Here is a 19,491-nt window from a genome sequence, read left to right as displayed (position 1 = left end):
GTCTATTAGACTCGGTTTGTATGTATAAAAACCGAGTCTAAAGACTTGGTTTCTCTACACAGAAATCAAGTCCGTTGGACTTGATTTCTATTCTTTTGCCACACGTGTCTCTCAACAAAACTCAAAAAAAAACTCTCATTCAAAACAGTCTCAAAAAAACTCAGTCCTCCCCACACTTACAGTACTCTCAAAAAAAACTCTTTAGTTCAAAAAACTCTCTCATTCCCTCCCACACTCACAGTGCATCACTCAAAAAACTCTGTCTCTCTCTCTCTCTCTCACTCTCAGTCCTCTTCAGCTCCGTCCTTCTCCGTCGCCGTTCCGTCGCACTCATCCCTCTCTTCAGCTCCGTCGCCGTTCCGTCGCACTCATCCCTCTCTTCAGCTCCGTCGCCGTTCCATCGCATTGATTCCCTCTCTTGAGCTCCGTCGCCGTCGGCCCTCCATCTCGCTCCGGTCTCTCACTTCCCGTCGCCGTCTGGTTTTCACAAACAATTTCCATTTAGGTACGTTTCTATTACTTCACCGATTTCTTATTTTCTAACTTTTTAATGTCAAGTATTGGGCTTTCCCTCTGTTTGGCAGCCGAGAAACTGCAGGAAAGCAAAAGAAAATTAGTAAGAAAAGTTTGAGTCTTATTATGTTAAAGTTTTTTTTTTTTTTTGGAGTTTTTATCTCAGCGAAAGCATTGGTTGAGTGGTGAGTTTTGGTTTTTGTTGTGTACCAAAATAATGAATAGCCTTGGATCATGTTTCTACTACGATCTATCATCAAATTAATATGGGGTTTCATTATGTTGATTTGTCATGTGTTAGAAACGGTTCATGCTTGAGAAAATTATCTGTGTATTCTTGTATAAAGTATGAGTACTATATGTTTGAAGAAATGTTTAAATGAATAGAATCTATTTTATTATGACTTGTACCTCAGAGCATGATTTAAGTATTTGTATATGTGTGTACTTTGCGATTCCTTTATTATGTTTTTATATGGTGGTTGAAGTAATTTGCCTGATAGAGGTGCTGAATGCTGATATTGTCATCCTAAACATTCAAACTGGTTGGCATCTTCTAAGATGGATGTTGGCTCCAAGTATAGCATAATATGTTGTTAAGTTTAAACGTCTTGTAAAATGGAAAATTGGGTTGGAAACATTAGATAGTGTTATGAATGTAGACGTGTTAGATGTTTAATTGGTGTCATGTAGTTACCTTGTGCATCAATTTATTATACTGTTTATAATAGTATTGTTTTGGCTGCTTTGTGCTTTTTGTATGTAGTCTTTTTTTCAATAAAATTATTCTTATAAAAAAAAGGCTCTCCTAAATATTACAATATGAAATTCATCATATATATTAAAATGTCTATCTAGAAATTTATTTTCCTTTCTTCCTTCTTTATATAAGCATAGAAATGATGTTCATCCATATATATACATATTTGAGGTGCTAATTGCATTTTATACCTTGCAGGAATAGGCTTGAAAAGGCTTCACAACATAAGCTTTTAGAGAAGGTAGTTGCATAGTGATATTGCAGGTAATGATTCTACTATGTTGCTGCATTTCAAATCTTGGCTGCCATGTTTGCTTTGTTACCTTTGTTCATTTGCTTTACTATATACATTGCTGTTATTGAAGATTTTTTATTTATTTATTTATTTATTTTTTGTCCTGGTATTTAAATTTTGCATTATATTGTCTTATTTTTAACATCTGGTTCTTCACTTCTTCTGCATAGTTTTCACATGAATCTACACAGGCAATGCTGCAATGTTGAAATGATTTTATGATTTCTTACATTATGTTTGGTAGGATGAAGTGTAGAAATGAGATTTTTCGTACCTACTTGTGTTGGGGTGGTAGGGTAAAGGCTTTGTTCACCATTGTACCCTGGTTTGGATGTTTTGTTGTGAGTTCAGACAATCAATTTTAGAAAGTCTTTTCAGAACCCACCCCACAAACTCCTCCCCCCTTTTTAATTTTTTCAGATCTTTTATGTAGCACGTAACTGTAGGGTCCATTTGGTAGGAGGGAAAATAGTAGGGCCAACTATGTGGGTAGCCCAAATTAATCAACGCGGATATGATTTTCCTTCATTCTTTTTGTCACCTTTTGTAAAACTTCATTGTAGCCCAAATTAATTTTATGAGTAAAGAGGACCATCTGCTTGTTGTCAAAATAAACTGAATCATTTTCTTGTTCATCACTTTCCTTGCCAATTTAACATGTGATTATATTACTCTTGACTCCCTAAACTTCGTGCAGTATGACTGCTGTTCCTGCTCAGCTCCCTGATGAGTTTGGTCCTGGGCCCGCTGACGATTCGGTGTTAAGGTTTATAAAAACACATCGAGTGTGCGCTGTTTGGGAAGGCAAGGTAAAAATTAAAACCGACCACCTGCTGAATATTCTCATCTTATCCTTCTACATTATGTTGATTTTTTTTTTCTTCCCATTTCTGAAATTTTAAGTGTCAATGGTATTACTAACTTTCAATGCATGGTCATGCGCATTAGTTGGGTTAAGTTAGATTGGTTGACTGTTAGTGTGGGTGTACATGAACAAAGCAATCCTAGGTTCATAAGAGTTATTTTTGTTTGAAGCAATGTGACCTGTGATAATTTTATTGTTGCTTGGCAAGAAGTTGTTCAGGTTGTGGTTGTTGCAGTAATTTTTATTGTTATTATTGAGAACACTAGCCTTTGCCTCTAGTTTCTTTTACTTTCCTCTATTTAGGTTGTTTATTTTCCATATCATGTCAAACGGATATGATCCTTAGGTTCCAAAAGCAAAACATAGAAGTTTATATTTAGGAATCCATTTGGAATTACAACTTGTGTAACAAACCTAGCTTAATGAATCATATTGAAGACAAGCTTTTGTCATAAATCAAATAAAATCCTTAAGGACCCTTTTCACTTGAGTTTCTTACTTGCATTAAAATACTTAGTTAAGTAAATTCAAGGGTTGGACAACAACAGAGCTTAAGGGAAAACAAACACAAATCAGCAACTATGACAACGAAATACAACCAAATTCCAAGATAGTTACTTAAAGCTTCTTAAATTAATGAAATAGCTTTAAGAAGCCTTTTGACTTTTCCTGGTTTAGAGGCAGCAATAGGCTGGTCGCATGGGAAGCCTTTCATTACTAGACAAATGTATAAAATGCATTGCATCCTTTTATTTTTCTCCCGTTGTTGCTTTTTTTTCTTTTTTTTTTCTTTTTTTTTTCTTTTTGGGGTTGATATTTTAAGCTCCCTTCATAACTGCTTTATTTTTGTTTTTTGGGATCAATAACTACAATCATATATACAAAGGTTATGGCATATTGCATCTCATCACCATAGTTCTATCATGTGCAGGATCCAGGGCCACTGAAATGCCGCGGTCGTAATGACGAGTTCCGAAAACGACGCCGGATAGTGGTGGATGATCGTATCGTCGACATTGTGAAGAGAGTTGGATTAGAGGGGCTGTATAGGACCCCAGGTAGAGAGATTGATCATAACCTGATCACGGCCTTCGTTGAGCGATGGCGGCCTGAAACCCACACCTTCCACCTGCCACATGGTGAGACAACGATCACATTACAAGATGTGGAGGTTCTTTTCGGGATTCCAATCGATGGTGAGGCAATTGTTGGAACAACTGACTTGAAATGGAAAGATGAATGTCAGAGTCTGCTTGGGATTGCTACTACTGGCACCACGCTTCAAGGACAAAGGATCCAAATAAAGAAGCTACTAGAAAAAATTGACGAAGGGTTGCCCGATGATGCAACAGAGGTGGTTGTGCATCAATATGCACGGTGTTATATCCTAGCACTCCTGGCAGACACAATTTTCGCCGACAAGTCTGGTGATAGGGTGCATACAATGTGGTTGCAGATGCTGAGGAACCTACGGAATCCACCTCAGTACAGTTGGGGGAGCGCTTGCCTTGCATGGCTGTACAGAGAGTTATGCAGGGCAACCGACAGAGGTGCTAGTCAGATTGGTGGGGCTTTGTTGCTAGTTCAGTATTGGGCATGGGTTAGATTCCCTTTTTTGTGCCCAAGGATGGACCTCCCACCAGATGGTGCATATGGCCCACCATTTGCACCTTCTCCATTGTCTATTAAGTAAGTCTCTTCCTTGACCGATTTTCTCTATTGGAAATATATCCATAATTTTAAACACATTGTTAGACATAGAAAATAAAATTTTAACCTTGATATTCTTCTAATTGTGACTCATTAATAGGATTTTTATTTATGTTTTTTATATATCGTTTGACAACCACGGAGGTCATATGTTATGATTGATGTATAATATAAGTCTTATTAATTTTTAGCTCCACCACTAATCATATGTTTAGATAATCATTTATTAGTATAATCTTAGTGGTATGTACTGTTAAATTTACGATTGCCCATCATTTGTTGTTGTTTATTACTTCATATTCTCAATTCCAAGTATTGACTCCCTCTTTCGCAATTGTAGGACTGTGTGGGTTGTGAACACCTTGAATAGCCCCGCCGAAATCTGTCTGGTCCGGTACCGTCAGCTTTTAGATTGTATGCATCCAAAGCAGGTACCAACATTGTGTTTATTCTATTGTTTATGACTATTGTATTTATAAATGTAAAAGAGCTCATAGATATGGAACATTGCATAATGTGCTGCCCTTTGATTTGACTATTTTAGGTGGTGTGGCAACCATATGAAACTGAATTAGCCCACCTGCCTGCGTTTTGTGTCGCCGGAAGGGATGTATGGACGGCGAGGGTACCACTTGTATGTTTCTGGCTAGTAGAGAAACATACACCGGACCGTGTTGTTCGTCAGTTCGGGATGGTACAAGAACCCCCCCTATATGTTGATACTGACGAAGCCCTTCATGCCATAGACTTGAGGGGGAAGATGGAGGTGAATTGGAGGGACAGACATTATGGCCATATCCGAGTATGGAATACTCGAGCACGATCTCTATGTCCTGGAGCACGACTAGAGGGTGATATGTCGCCTGCTCATCCATACTTCGATTGGTACGATAGGGTGACTTGGAGGTTCGTCGACCACACTTCGGCTTCACTTATTATTATGGTAATTGCTTTGACCTTTCTTTTCAATTTTTGTTGCGTATCAGGAACTTCAGTATGATGTACTAATTGTATTTATTTACTTTCAGGTTGCCAGTCACAAGAAGTTGTTGAGACTTTATACAGTAGGCAGTCTTGAGTACAACCATATTTCAGCTGTACTTAAGACAGTGGAACGCCTTCACCGTATAACTGCTCGACTTCCGTTGGAAAATATCGATGGGGCAAATCCAGAAGCGCCAGAAGATACTGGACGACCAAGCACGAGCTCAACTCGTGCCAGCCATAGCCATGGTCAGCGTGCTGCATCCCATCAGGTTGTCAGTAGGGCAGATCTCCCTCCACCCCCACGTGCGTCTCCTGCCCCAGAGTTCCCTCCACCTCCACATGCATCTCCTTCCCCAGAGATCCCTCCACATACTGCTCATGTAGTTTCTAACCTAGATATCTCTCTACCCACTACTCATGCATCTTTTCACCCCGAGATCCCTTCACACACCTCACATACATTTTTTGATCCTGCTCATCTTTCATTTACTCCACCATCCTTTGATCTCGGCCCTGATTTCAATCAAACCCCTCCTGTCATGCACACGCAATCCCCATCGTACAACATTCGTCATATAGACCATGTACCGCCCCATAGTCACTCCATGTCATTCATGCCCACTCCTAGACTGCATATAGATCCCATGAGTACGGGCACTCACATTTCATTTGCTACACCATCCTCCCCCGCAGTTGTTGGGAGTCAAGCAAAACAACCAGCTGTGCATGTTGAGAATGAGCAGGTTGTTGGGTTACAGTCACCCCTACCAGGTCGACCTAAACGTACAATAAAAGCACCTCCTTGTGGGACTGGTGGTCACAAAGCAGGACACAACACTGGCCCCACGGTATGACAAGTCATTTAATGTAATAAATATTGAGTAACTACTGTTATGGTTGGTTTTGGAATTCATGTAATCCATTGTTTGGTTGTAACTCCATTTTTGCAGCAACGTGAGGAGCCTCACGAAGGAGATGCAGTACCCCCTCCCCCACATACCAGACACTATACGAGACAGCATAAGCGTAAAATGCATTAGGATTAGCATCCCATAGAGGTTCTCTCTCTCTCTCTCTCTCTCTCTCGCTCTCTGAAATCACTATTTTTTTATTTATTTAATTCTTTTAATGCTTTCAAAACATTCCTGATTATTTGATGTGGGTTTATCTTAAAAACCCTTTTCTTTTTAATAATATTTCAAAGTCTTTGATTTTTGTAAATTTTACATTGAAATACTAATGCCTGGTTGGAAAGTTTATCCAACTCTCTACTTTTGAATTTGCTTTGTGCTTTGTGTTTACGAGATATGTGTTGATGCTAGATTTCAGTGGATATGTTTCTTGGTTTTCTTTAAGTGATTTTGTTCTTTGATGTTTAATGTGTTTTTTGGTGGGTTAAAACATTAGGCAAATTGTTGTCAGTTTTTTTTTATTTTTTATATTTAAAATTGCTGGATGTTGAAACTTTGTTGGTATGAATGTATGTAGGGATGGATGGTACTGGTTTGGGACTTGTTCTGCACCATAAAGCTCTTGGGAAGTAAGTCATATTACATGTTATAGCTTGAGGGGGCCATTGCTCCCCCAAGATTTTCTAAATGCTTTAAATTTTCCTTTACATTTGAGGATAAAGTTTAATTATGTATACAAGTGGCTCCCCCAAAAACGCACTTACTTTTCTTTTCTTATATTATATATATAGATACACACAATTCTGTCCCTAATTAGCCCTCCCACCCAATAGCTAAACGCCTAGTTCCACTGCTGAAAATAGAGACTTACAGCTGGAGGTTGAAAGGTTGGACGTCCTCTGAGCATTAATCTCACTAGTTGGGTGGCATCAGCAGGTGGAATCTTTAAGATTTGGAATCTTTTATTTTTGGGTTTAGGGTTGAGGGAGAGAGAGGGAGATACATTGGTGCAGAAAACATGAATGTGGTCCATACAAATGGACCAAACTACCTTCCCTTGATCATGGACAGGGGTTTTGTTGGTGTATTGCAAGATTGGTAATGAAACCTTCTTCCTACCATTTTTCTTTCAGTATAAATGATACATCTTGGTATTCTTGCTTAACCTGAAATCTCAACTAAATGTTATTCTATTGCTCCAGTCTTTCATATACATGCAAGGATAGTATATCAGGTTATTTAGTTTAGTCAGTGAACCCTGGAGATAAATTGATCCAAGTTACATGTTTGCTGTCCCCTTCCAGATATCTTTTCAATTGGCTGTCTTGTTCCAGGAACTTTTATTTAAAAATTTATTTGGTGGGTCATCTTAAATAGACAGCCAGAGCTTTCCTTTTTGGAACTTCATTTTTATTTTTATAAGTAATATATCCTAACTATTTTGGTAATACTAATTCAGTTCATTGACAAGCATTGAAGATTATCTCCTTATAATATCTATGATTTACTCTTGGTTACAACAGATGTTATATTCTCGAGTTCCAATATTATGTTACCTTTGTAATTAATTAACCAAATCAATGATTTTTAAGATTGTGGCCAGTATATGTTCATAAAAGTTTGATTTCCTCCAGTGATTGCTGATGAAAATGAATTATTATTCATTTCTTTTGCATCTATGTAAGCCCCATTATTGCCATTGCTTGTTATTCATTGATCCCCTAGCCATGATTTTGTTCTGTGTTGATAGACTCAATCCTTCATTGGCAATTGCTAATAAATATCTGCAACTTTTTTGTGTTTATTTTCAGTGTGTTGGAGATGACATAGAGGACTTAGAGTATACTCCAAAACCGGAATTTGAAGGGTATTTTAAAGTGACAAATGAGAGAAATGAGGTAATGATACACAAATCTTTATATGTATGTATAGATGCATGTATTTAGTTAGGTATACATTTATATTGCATGTGTATGTGTTTGTGTTCCAGCACGTGTGTTTATTGTTTGTCCATATAATATGCATGTGCATTTATATCAATTAGGTTTCCTAGACTGCTTTAGGATGCTTATGCAGGATAATTTTTGTTAAGTGATCTGATTGTTCTTGCAGGTAGAGCTTCTTAGACAGTGGTTTGCCCATATGCGAGAGGTGAAGCCTGGTATTTATGTCACGTACAATGGTGATTTTTTTGACTGGCCGTTCCTGGAAAGCAGAGCAGCCTATCATGGGTTAAAAATGAGTGAGGTGCCTTGTTTATTTCTGTTAGTTGAATGACTAGAATATCAGCTTAGACTTTTACCTTCTTTTTATTACAGAGAAGGCTAGAACATAAATATCATTAGTTGCATGCATAAATTTACCCTGTATCATGATCAATGGCTATGAATATGTTGTTATAGTTAGTCAGTGATCTACTGCTGGCTAATGGCTTGTGGCTTGTAGCAAAAGACTTCTGAAATCATTTTGCCACTAAAATATTGAACCAGACTTTCATATTGTTTAGTCTATGTTTTTGCCTGTAACATGTTGTGTTACATCAATTGTGTCTTTATTCAGTTGAAGTATTTAGATATAGAGTGCTTTACAGAATATTTAGTTTTCTGTTGTTTAGCTCTCCAAAAAATTCAACTGAAATTACACGTACATGAAATTTTTTGGCTTTTCTGTTAGTAGTGGGATTGCATGCATTTTACTTCGAATTGGCTCAGTGAAAAGCAAAATGGAACAATATTATTTTTCATGATTGTGCAAATTTGTAATGCTCATATTACAGGGTTTTTCACTTCTACTTTTAATTCTTTGTTTTTTTTAGTTTCTCTTTAATACTTATATTTAATTGTATATGAGATATTGCTATGTATGTAGTCCAGATTATAGAACTAACATATTTTTCATTGATTCGGGACATGTTTGAATAATGGAAAAAGACTATTCTCATGGAGATAACAAGCGGCAATACTGGCATTGGGTTGGCTTTCATTGCAGCTGTCAAGGGTTACAGACTAATACTTATCATGCCAGCTTCATATAGCATTGAGAGAAGAATTGTGTCCCTAGCTTTTGGAGCTGAGTTGCACCTTACAGATCCTACCAAGGGCCTTAATGGTGCTTTTGAGAAGGCTGATGAGCTCTTCAGCAGGGAAAGTTGATATTTTGGTTTCAGGGATAGGGACTGGGGGTACAATAACTGGTGCAGGGAATTTCCTGAAGGAGAAAAACCCAGAGATTAAGGTCCGTTTGTGTGTGTGCTTGATTCTTAGAGAGAGAGAGAGAGATTATTTTATACTTTATACTAATGGTCCACTTTCTCCTGTATAAATGTAGGTGTATGGGGTAGAACCGGTTGAAAGTGCAATCATGAATGGAGGACAACAAGGTTAGTTAATGTTTAGCACCTTCAATTCTTTATTCTTTCTTGGTACTTTTACCGTTCTTATGTATATGTTTTGGATGACTCCTTTTGTATGCTCTACGGAGTCCTGACTGCACATTCTAGGATCCATATTTCTTCATGTCTTCCAAAACCAGGAGATGAAGAGTGTTGTAGAATACCATATTTATTTTCAAGCTGTCCATCACTTTTGCTTAGCTGCAGGTTGTGTGGCCATAATATCGTATACAATATTGATCAATTTGTTGTAATTTAAGTTATATTTGTGAAATGGTAAAATCGTGTTTTTAATTTCACAATCTTTATTGAAATTGTGTTCTCAAAACATAATTTCAGCTAACATGGCATCGTGTGTCCGGGTGTCCCATACATACTGTGTGTAATTATTACCACTCTTTAACCTAATTCAAAGTTTGAAAAATATACTTGTCGGCATATATATGTTTAACCCAATTATTTAACTGTTTCCTTTTGATTTTGTGTGCTATGCAGGTGATTTTCCCCAGCTCTGGAGAACGTTATTTATCTACTGCACTCTTTGATTCCATTAGGAGAGAGGCGGAAAACATGACTTTTTAGTGATGTCTTTATATGTCCATTTCGCTGTGCTGGTTTACTGAAAGAATAAGAAACTTGCTAATGAAATGTTTGCAGTGTTTATGAACAACTTATTTTATTTATGAGACTTTATTTCATTCATCAAATAATATAGTAAACAAGTTGAATGGAGTAGTAAAATTTTAAAGTTTATATAATTTAATACTGTCAGAATTAAGGTTGCATGGTGTAGTATATATTCATGTTTTCCTCCATTAATTGCAAACCAAGTGTGAAGAACAGATATAAGAACACAAGAAGAATTCTCTTCCTTTTCCCTCTCCATTCTATCTTTCTTTGCGTGCTTTGAGAGTGTGGGTTTGTTCCATTTGTGAGTGGTGTTTGAGTGTGTGAAGGCCCATCGACTTCCAATAATGTGGTACAGAGACAATTGGTTCATGGAGAGAATGGTGCTTGCCAAAATGGGATGATTCCATTTCAGTTGATTAAGAAAAATTTGATAATTGATTATCCGAATGAAGTCGTTACTTGGATTATATGATGCATGGGAGATTCATTGCGGACAGGCTGAGATCTGGAGGCAGATTACTGTTGCTGGAGACACTTGTACTGAAGGTATTTTCTTGCGCATGTACACATTTGCTATGTATCCTACAGTTACTGCCCTGCCCAGCCCAACCCCCCCCCCCTCTCACCCACCGTATCTTTATAGTTTATGTTTCTCTTGCTTTGTTCTTACTAACTTGCTGCTTGCCCTTATCAGTTATCTGTTAATATATATATTTTTTCTTCCAGTGACAGATTGTATAAGTCAAGTTTTAGGACTTCATATTCTGGGTTGGTTGAGCCGGCTTGCTTTCCCTCCTCCTCGATGTTTATTAGTTCTTCCACCTCGGCCTCTCTCTTGTGGTAAATACAGATTACATTCCATTTGTTTGGTTTTTTTTCCCTCTTTCATCTTTGGTTGTGACTCTGATTCATATTTTTGGCAGGTGTTTTCCCTAATTTTGATTCCATATTTGTTCCTCGAGATAAAGATGTGTCTAATTGTGAAGGCTCTGCTGACCTGCATCATAGCCCTTCAATTGTTGAATTTGATGAGACGTCATCACAAATATCTTGTCGTGACGCTCAGTCTTCGAGTGAATTGTCAATCCCCAAGAGTCCTCCTGTTTTGCTAAAAGGTAGCGTAACAACTTTAAACGTGGATGTGCTTGAGCAGACAGTGTTGCCTCTTCAAAATCAGCTTCTTACCCATCTTGAATCAATGAATCTGCTTCAACACAAGTCCATGACACAGGTGGTGGAATCTACTTTTATCGTTTTGGATCGTCTATTAGTTAATTATACACCTTTTCAAGAGCGTGTGAAGGAGTTCATTGCCTGTGCATCATCATTTGCTGATATAGAGTAGTCCATCAACAACAAACATTCTTTTCAAGAGTTGATGGAGCGGTACCATAGTGAGAAAGTAAGGTATATAAGCAAAGTGGCTACTATAAGCAACAATAGTGTAGCTGTGTAGCATCTATCCATTTTGGCTATACCACTTCACAAATTTCTTTGTTTGTGCCATCTATAAATTTGAAAGCAAAATGGACCTGTGAACTGTGAAGTTTCACTTAGCATTTCTGATTTCACTAGTTCCTGATTCCTTATCTGGCAAGTGCTGCTTGGACTGGAGTTGGTGATCCATTGTATTATTATGTGGTTATTTTACATAAATACTTGCTTGCATGCTTCTTTGTATATGTATATTGATAGAGTATGCAATGATGTATATTGATTTCTTATAGAAAAGAATTGGCAAATGTGCTTTCTGGTTTTATGATGATGTTACTCTTGAGTTCTTGTTTTAAAGCTATTGTCATTTTCTGATTGCAGTCATTGCTCTGTGACCCAAACCCAAATTCTCCTGCAAATTCAGAAGCTGCACGGATGTTTAGTGAGAACAAACGTGAATATAATAGGAGAGTACGTGAGATTGTTGAGCAGAGTTGGACTGCTGATTAGTCATCATGATTAGGTGTTTTGGAACTTCAAAATAGCCCAATGGTCTGTTTAAATAACGATGGGACTCAACCATGGTGTTGTGAACTCCTTGACTTTGATTATGTTATATGTTTGCTTGGCTTTTGTGTTTGCTTTTTTATTCCTGAATGCTACTTGTACCTGATACGCTGCATTCTTCTTAATATTTCGCATATAAAATTTCTGTTTACTGTCTCATTCTTAAATTGAGGGAAACACAACTATTACCAATGATAGATGAGTTGGAAAACTACAATAAATAAAGAATGGTTGGCAGTAACGATACTTTAAAAAACAGTTGACAAATGGTTCCTGCAATATTACTGAATCAGCAGTGCTTTGATTAGAAAGGTAGGTAATATGTAAATACGTGCATGTTCGTAATGATAAATGAAAACTCTGGTCAGACATTGGAAAGAATAGTAGAAACTTAATACTAATACGATACAATAATGCAGGGCAAAGGGAAATTATATTTACGTTTATTTATATGCTCATTGTATCACAAAGCATCATGACTGCGGCCGGTTACAGCAGTATAAAAATTGTTCAACTAAAGCACTACATCTGTGTACTTAAAAATTGTTATTTTTAACGACTGTCTTCAGAAATAAGTGTTTCCTTGGGGTGTTTATTGTTTCTCTTTTTGGTTGTTTTTTGATGAATGAGCATGATTGCACTGATGGTACTGACCAAGCTTCAATTGGAAGTTGTAGCATCAATGCTCAAAGCACGAATAATCAAAGGGTTGATAATTCATTGACAATATATATTACCCCTTGAAGGGGAAGGGAAGGATGTGTGTGTGTCTATAGCATTCAGGAAAAATCATAGTTAAGAATTGTGAACATTGGGTTCAATAAAGGCTTTTTATGTTTTTTTTTTGGGAGCAAAAGAACCCTTACAAATAATATTCTCCCCAAAAAAATAAAATAAATTTTTATTTTTATTTTTTTACCTAAATAATGAGGCTATTGCATTTACGTGGAGCTCTCTTGCCATTTCTCTTTTTGGTCTTCTATAATTAACTATAATAGGAGGAAAAAAACAACCTTAAAATTTACAATGAAACATTAGGGGAAGAAACAAAATATTTTCCAGGGATATTGGGAAAGAAAAGGACCACCCACTTGTTGAACACATCTAATTTGGTCTAGTACCACAACCTGTCCTGCTAGCATATGGATCATTTCTTTCATCTTGTTTTTACGTACTTTATTTGTCTATGGCAGCGGCTTTAGTAAGGTAGTAGTTCTACTGAGATAACTTGAATTTTTTTTTATTGCTTTCTACTTGACCTCGATGGCTGTCCCTTCTTCTCCATGTGGCAGTGGTACCGTCCAGCTGAGAAAAGACAATATTAAGCAATAACCAATAGGTGTTCTTTCACTTTATCACATTGTGAAAGATTCTATTAACAAGGCCAAGACTAGTTCATATATGAAAAAGGGGATGGAGATTCCCAAAACCCAATTCTCCATTTAGCTTGTCCTGTAGTCTGTAACTGTAAGGTTTGAAGTTGAAGTTTGGTACAGTGCTACCTTTAATTCATTGAAAATTAACCGTCCAAGTCACACATCACTCTGACAAAATTTGTTCCTGGCCTGGATATATATGTACTGTTTAAAGTTCATTTCAGTAAGTTAATTCAATCATCACAATTAAACTAGTGAGTAGTAAGCAATATAAACTACAAAATTGTGGGGATTTAAAATTGAAAGACAAAATTAAACAGTCATAATATCACAATCTAGAAACAGGTACATTGGATATAAAATACTTCGATTACAAGTTCATTCAGTGACAAACAAAATAATAATTGTGTGGATACAACCCAGTAGTAAGTTCAAACACATAATAAAGAGAACCCCAATTGACATCTACAATGCCATTCCAAACTCGAGTATTTGCATGCCTGGCAAAAATTCAAATATTGTTGTTAGATACCAAAACCCAAAACATACGTACTAATCTATGCAACTTGGCTAATTGATACAATCATGGCATTTTATATAAAAGCATCACTTACCTAGTTTGGATTATTACTGCTTGTCGAAGCCCCACGGGAAAGCGGACATCTTCTACGGTTATGCCCATGTTGATGACACAGTCCACAGCTCTGCTTTTGCTGAATCTCCCTCAAGTCAGAATCTGGCCTCCGGCTTCCCGGTTCTCGCCGGACCCCATCCATCTCATTTCGTATCCTAGACGCCACAGGTCGACCTTTGCCCCGCAACAGTTTTGGGTCAGGCACCCACTTTGGACCATCCATATCCCTCCACAATGAATCTGACTTTGGCACCAAAAATGCATGTGAGTAGGTGTGAATGGCGTTCACCAAACTATAACATGGGTCAATATATGCAGTCGCATCTTGCCCCAAGTACTGAAGAGCTTTAATTGCATGTGAACAAGGGATCTTTCTCATTTGCCACTTTCCACAACCACATGTTCTGGCCATTACATTTACTTCATAACTATGGTTTCCCCCTCCAGAGCTATAGATGTTGTATGAAGTAATTACTTGATATATACCATTCAGATTATTAAACGGATTTATTTGGTGTGAAATTGATTTTTGTAGGTTGTGTCCATAGATTTTTAAGGCATATTTAGTCCATACCTTGTCCTTTGAGAGATCACGAGTAATTTCTTTGTGTCGATCATGGAAATACGCAACAAGTTTGCAATGAGTGAATTCAACCATTGCAGCAATGGGTAGGCCACGGGCACCTTTGAGTACTCCATTGAAGCACTCCGAAACATTGGTTGTCATAGCCCCATAACGGTATCCACCATCATGTAGTTGGGTCCACTTGTCTAGATCCTCGTTCATTAGATATGTGTATGGCATGATGGATGAGTCGGGTGCACTTTCCTGCTGCTCGGTTCTCCGTTTCTTCCTAAGGGCCTCGATCTCAGCTTCCTTGATAGGTTGCATGTACAACTCAAATTTAGATTCCTGAGTAGCATACCCCGCTTTTAAGGCTAATGACTTTAAAGTGGCATCCTGAAAATGCGTGTTGAAGTTGCTAGCAACATGTCGAAGGCAATATCTGTGAACTACTCGTTGTCGTCCATCATCATGTCTAGGCCAGTTTGCAATTGCACTTTGAATACCCTTATGTCGGTCAGAAATTATGCAGATGTCCTTATCTGCTATCACATCCCCCAGTGCATTCCTGAGGCGTTCTAAAAACCACCCCCAACTAGAACCTGACTCTTTGTCCACAACGGCAAAGGCAAGAGGCAAAACCTTGTTGTTGGCATCGGTGGCCATTGCAATCAACAACACTCCTCGATATTTACCATACAAATGGGTCCCATCAATACTGATCACTGGCTTACAATGTTTGAATCCTGCAATGCATGGAGCGAAAGCCCAAAATATATAGCGCAATATTGTATCACCGAACTCGTCCCTGGGTATGGTGTGAAACCAGAAACGGGTGCCAGGTTCTTGATCCCAATATGCTAACAATAACTTTCTCAACCTTTGGTAAGACTCTTCCCAATCCCCAAATATCTTTGCAATACCTCGTTGTTTCGCATCCCATATCTTATAGTAAGAAAGAATATGCCCATAATACTTCCCTTTAATGAAATGTCTGAGGTGATAAATTGTTGCCGTGTGTTTCTCTTTCAACAATGGAACAAATTCTTCTGCTAGAAAATTACAATCCATCATTCTACCATCAAGGGCCGTGGCAAGGGGCATACAACTATGAGGACCCCTATAAGATGTGACCATCCATAGTCCGAGTTCAGGCTTCATAACTGCCCCAACGTACCACATGCATGATTCATCGCTGCATTTCACAGACAGTCTACTTGTGGTCGACCTACTAGTCACAAAGTTTCTGTTATGCTTTGCGGCGTAAATTGTTAATGCACGTCTCACCGCCTTTTTATTAGCAAAAATCAACCCTTTCGCAAAATTCATGTCTGCATTCCAAGAAGAAGCAAATGCTTGCTGACCAACTTCAGGATCAACCATATTTTCCCAAGTATTTTCATAAAATGATGAGGCAGGAGGTTCATAAACAAGGGTCGTATTTGTAACATGCTGAACTCTAGCATTAGCGTCCTCATCATCTTCATCACATTCAGGCATATCATCAACATGAGAAATGGGAGTAATTTCATGGTCATCAAGACCCCTGTCAAAGTCACCATCGTCAATCCTCTCTTCATACTCATCTCTATCCTCACTATCTTCCCCAGAATAGTCTTCGTCTTCATCTTCATCTTCAACTACTGGAACTGTAGAGGATTCACCTTGATGTGTACAAAATTGATCTTCATATCTATTTTCAGGTTCGCTCTCAATTGTTACTGGTGTCTCTTGAAAAGAGGGTGTATAGCCTCCCAATGTGGTGCATCGATCATCTAGGACTGCAAACTGTAGAGATGTAGTTGTTTGTACAATTTCGTCCTCTACACCAACTTCTGCACGCGGCTCCAAAGTGACGTACAACTCAAAATCTGCTGCTTGTTTCCATTTGTCCATCTTACTAAACATGAATTTCACATGTTTGTCCTCTGTTATCGCCATATATCTGTAATTAATGCATTGATTGAGGACTTCATATGGAGAACGGAAAGTAATATGTATGTCATGCAAAGCAGGGTTCACTTGCAACTCTTCCATAATTTTTACTTTCAGCTCATTCAGGGTCTTTAGCTTACGGCGTATCATCATATAGTAGCACTGGATACCCGGACCTTGAAATGAGACTCCATCATAAGGGTTGGCATTGCTAAGGGGTCCACCGTAGTATATATTTATATAGATCATTGTCAACCTATAGATCATCAAGTGTAATTGTGTTAGTGACAAATTTATAATGTTCAATCAACATCAATCACAAAACTTTGCGTATGAAATGCCAACAATACTAACCTCAACCAAATTTGCATATACTCACCTTTAGTAATCTTACAAAAATAGTCATTACCAATTTCATATTCTTTAAAAATTCTAAATCATTCTAGGGGCATGACTTTCAAAACCCATTCAAATAAGTTATGATGAACAAAAATATTATATACCAACTAGTTATCCATTGAAATCTTTGTTACAAATCTTAAACAAATATATCTTGAAATAATTTATGGTAAAAAGACTACTATCTTAGGTATCAAACTCATAATCCATTTCATATCCATGAGAAAGACCTAAAAGTACTAAATATTCCTAACAATTGATCACAATATTTAGTACTAAATATTCCCAATAATTAATCACAATATTAATTTTTTTTTAAACTTAGCATATTATCACAATATTTACACTAACAAACAAAACGAATATTCCCATATGTTGTAATAACATAATAATCACAATATTTGGTACTAAATATTCCCAATAATCACAATATTTGTAGTTATTTTCTAAAAAAATCCCCAATGACTCCATTCTTTTTGCCTTCTTCTAATCCCCTAAAATCCTAAAGGGCTATGGAAATGGATAGCGTTTGCTCTCTTTCTATTTTTAAAGTCTGCTCCTTTTTTCCTAACTTGGAATGTTACAAACGGTAACAACACCAAATATTTGTAAATTTTTCACAAACTATACGTGCTGGTGCTGCACCATCCTTACACATTCATTCATGGTCATGGTCATGACCATTTCATGTTACAATTTTACTGCTGCAACTTCCTTAAAAAATAAATAAATAATTGGATTTATAAGATTTTGAGCTTCGAACCTTTAGCCAAAAAAGCTTTATATATTCTCTTCAATGAAAAAATAAAAATAAAAAGGAAAAAATTGCATATCTAGAGTACTCAAATTTTCACATAATAATCACAATATTTGGTACTAAATATTCCCAATAATCACAATATTAACTTTCTTAAAAAAAAACTTAGCAAATAATTTAATCACAATATTTACACTAACAAAAAAATAAATAAATAAATTCCCCAATATGTTGTAATTTAATCACAATATTTACACTAACAAAAAAAAAATTCCCCAATATGTTGTAATTTAATCACAATTATTTACTAAATATTCCCAATAATTAATCATAATATTACTAGTCATTATAGATATTTTTTCTTAAGTAGATTCATGATCTTATACAAATGTGTCCTAATATTAATTTTAAAAAATAAAAAACCTAGGAAATAATCACAATATACTAACAAATAAATTAATCACAATACTTACACACTAACAAATAAGAAAAACAAAACTTTTCCTAATATGTTCTAAATTTTTCTTACAAAAAAAAAAACCTAGCAAATAATCACAATATACTAACAAATAAACTAATCACAATATTTACACTAACAAATAAGAAAAACAAAACTTTTCCTAATATGTTTTAAATTTTTCTTAAAAAAAAAAACCTAGCAAATAATCACAATATACTAACAAATAAATTAATCACAATATTTACACACTAACAAATAAGAAAAACAAAACTTTTCCTAATATGTTCTAAATTTTTCTTTAAAAAAAACCTAGCAAATTATTCACAATATACTAACAAATAAATTAATCACAATATTGACACTAACAAATAAGAAAAACAAAAGTTTTCCTAATGTGTTATAAATTTTTCTTTAAAAAAAAACCTAGCAAATAATCACAATATACTAACAAATAAATTAATCACAATATTTACACACTAACAAATAAGAAAAACAAAACTTTTCCTAATATGTTCTACATTTTTCTTAAAAAAAAAAACCTAACAAATAATCACAATATTGTAAAAATATTACCTGAGAGTGTTGTGTGAGATGTCCAAGGTCTGTGAGTGCAAGTGAGTTTAGAGAGCTTGTTTCATAGAGGTAAGAGCTGAGTGAAGTTTGTGAATATAGAAGCTGTGTTTCTGAATATGGAGAACATATTCACAATACAGAGAAATTATGAGACCCCACGGCAAGGAAGGACAAGTCCAGCTGGGACCCACAGACACATGGAGGGTTGGGGACTGATGCTGCTGTGGGGGAACTGTTATGCCCACGTGATGTTGCTGCTTTGGAGAGCTGATGCTGTGGGATGGGAGGGGTGACACAGGGAACTGATGGAACTGAAGCTGGCAGTGAGTACATAGATTGACTTGCTTTTATTTTCTTCTTTCACTGGTGTTCTGTCCATATTGATGCATAAGCTTCCTTTTTCGGTCCCTTTTCAGGTGTTGCTATATGATGCAAGCAGGAAACTTATAGATAGCAGGTTTCTGAATAAAGGTGAAGCTATAAGATCTGGTGAATCAATAGCATTTGATGCTCATTTGATTGACATTGGAGAACCTGAAGGAAACTATAAATCTCCAGCAGATTTGATTCATTTGAATATTCAAGGGAAAGATGGAAATATCATTAAAAAATCAGGATTAATGCATGGGCAACAGGATTGTCATAAAGACAGAAAATCCATTGTAAAGGGTTAGTGTAATTGTTTGTTATCAACTTGATACTCTTCTAATTGTTTATTATCTGTTTTAA

The 19,491-nt window shown here is 36.5% G+C and overlaps 3 protein-coding genes and 1 pseudogene across 3 annotated transcripts; 3 read left to right on the top strand and 1 right to left on the bottom strand.

The window, feature by feature from the left end:
• The first annotated feature begins 108 nt into the window (after positions 1–108).
• On the top strand, positions 109–6,188 carry LOC115995157 (serine/threonine-protein phosphatase 7 long form homolog). Its single transcript, XM_031119609.1, has 8 exons — positions 109–505; positions 1,472–1,537; positions 2,266–2,377; positions 3,365–4,122; positions 4,484–4,574; positions 4,688–5,086; positions 5,172–5,978; positions 6,081–6,188. The coding sequence occupies exons 3-8, from the start codon at positions 2,267–2,269 to the stop codon at positions 6,168–6,170; spliced, it is 2,256 nt and encodes a 751-aa protein (XP_030975469.1). The 5' UTR covers positions 109–505; positions 1,472–1,537; position 2,266; the 3' UTR covers positions 6,171–6,188.
• Positions 6,189–8,852: 2,664 nt separating this feature from the next.
• On the top strand, positions 8,853–9,977 carry LOC115950321 (annotated as a pseudogene).
• LOC115995158 lies at positions 9,897–12,222 on the top strand. Its single transcript, XM_031119610.1, has 3 exons — positions 9,897–10,608; positions 10,789–10,902; positions 10,986–12,222. Exons 1-3 carry the CDS (start codon positions 10,509–10,511, stop codon positions 11,405–11,407), a joined length of 636 nt encoding a protein of 211 aa, XP_030975470.1. The 5' UTR covers positions 9,897–10,508; the 3' UTR covers positions 11,408–12,222.
• A 2,441-nt stretch (positions 12,223–14,663) lies between these two features.
• LOC115950320 lies at positions 14,664–18,908 on the bottom strand. The gene is made up of 3 exons (XM_031067536.1): positions 18,763–18,908; positions 14,781–16,829; positions 14,664–14,676 (listed from the first exon to the last, which is right to left on the bottom strand). The coding sequence occupies exons 2-3, from the start codon at positions 16,820–16,822 to the stop codon at positions 14,664–14,666; spliced, it is 2,055 nt and encodes a 684-aa protein (XP_030923396.1). The 5' UTR covers positions 16,823–16,829; positions 18,763–18,908.
• Positions 18,909–19,491: the final 583 nt, after the last annotated feature.

The sequence above is a fragment of the Quercus lobata genome, chromosome 6 (assembly GCF_001633185.2).
Source record: "Quercus lobata isolate SW786 chromosome 6, ValleyOak3.0 Primary Assembly, whole genome shotgun sequence".
In the NCBI taxonomy this organism is placed as follows: domain Eukaryota; kingdom Viridiplantae; phylum Streptophyta; class Magnoliopsida; order Fagales; family Fagaceae; genus Quercus; species Quercus lobata.
This window is presented reverse-complemented; position numbering and strand designations above follow the sequence as displayed.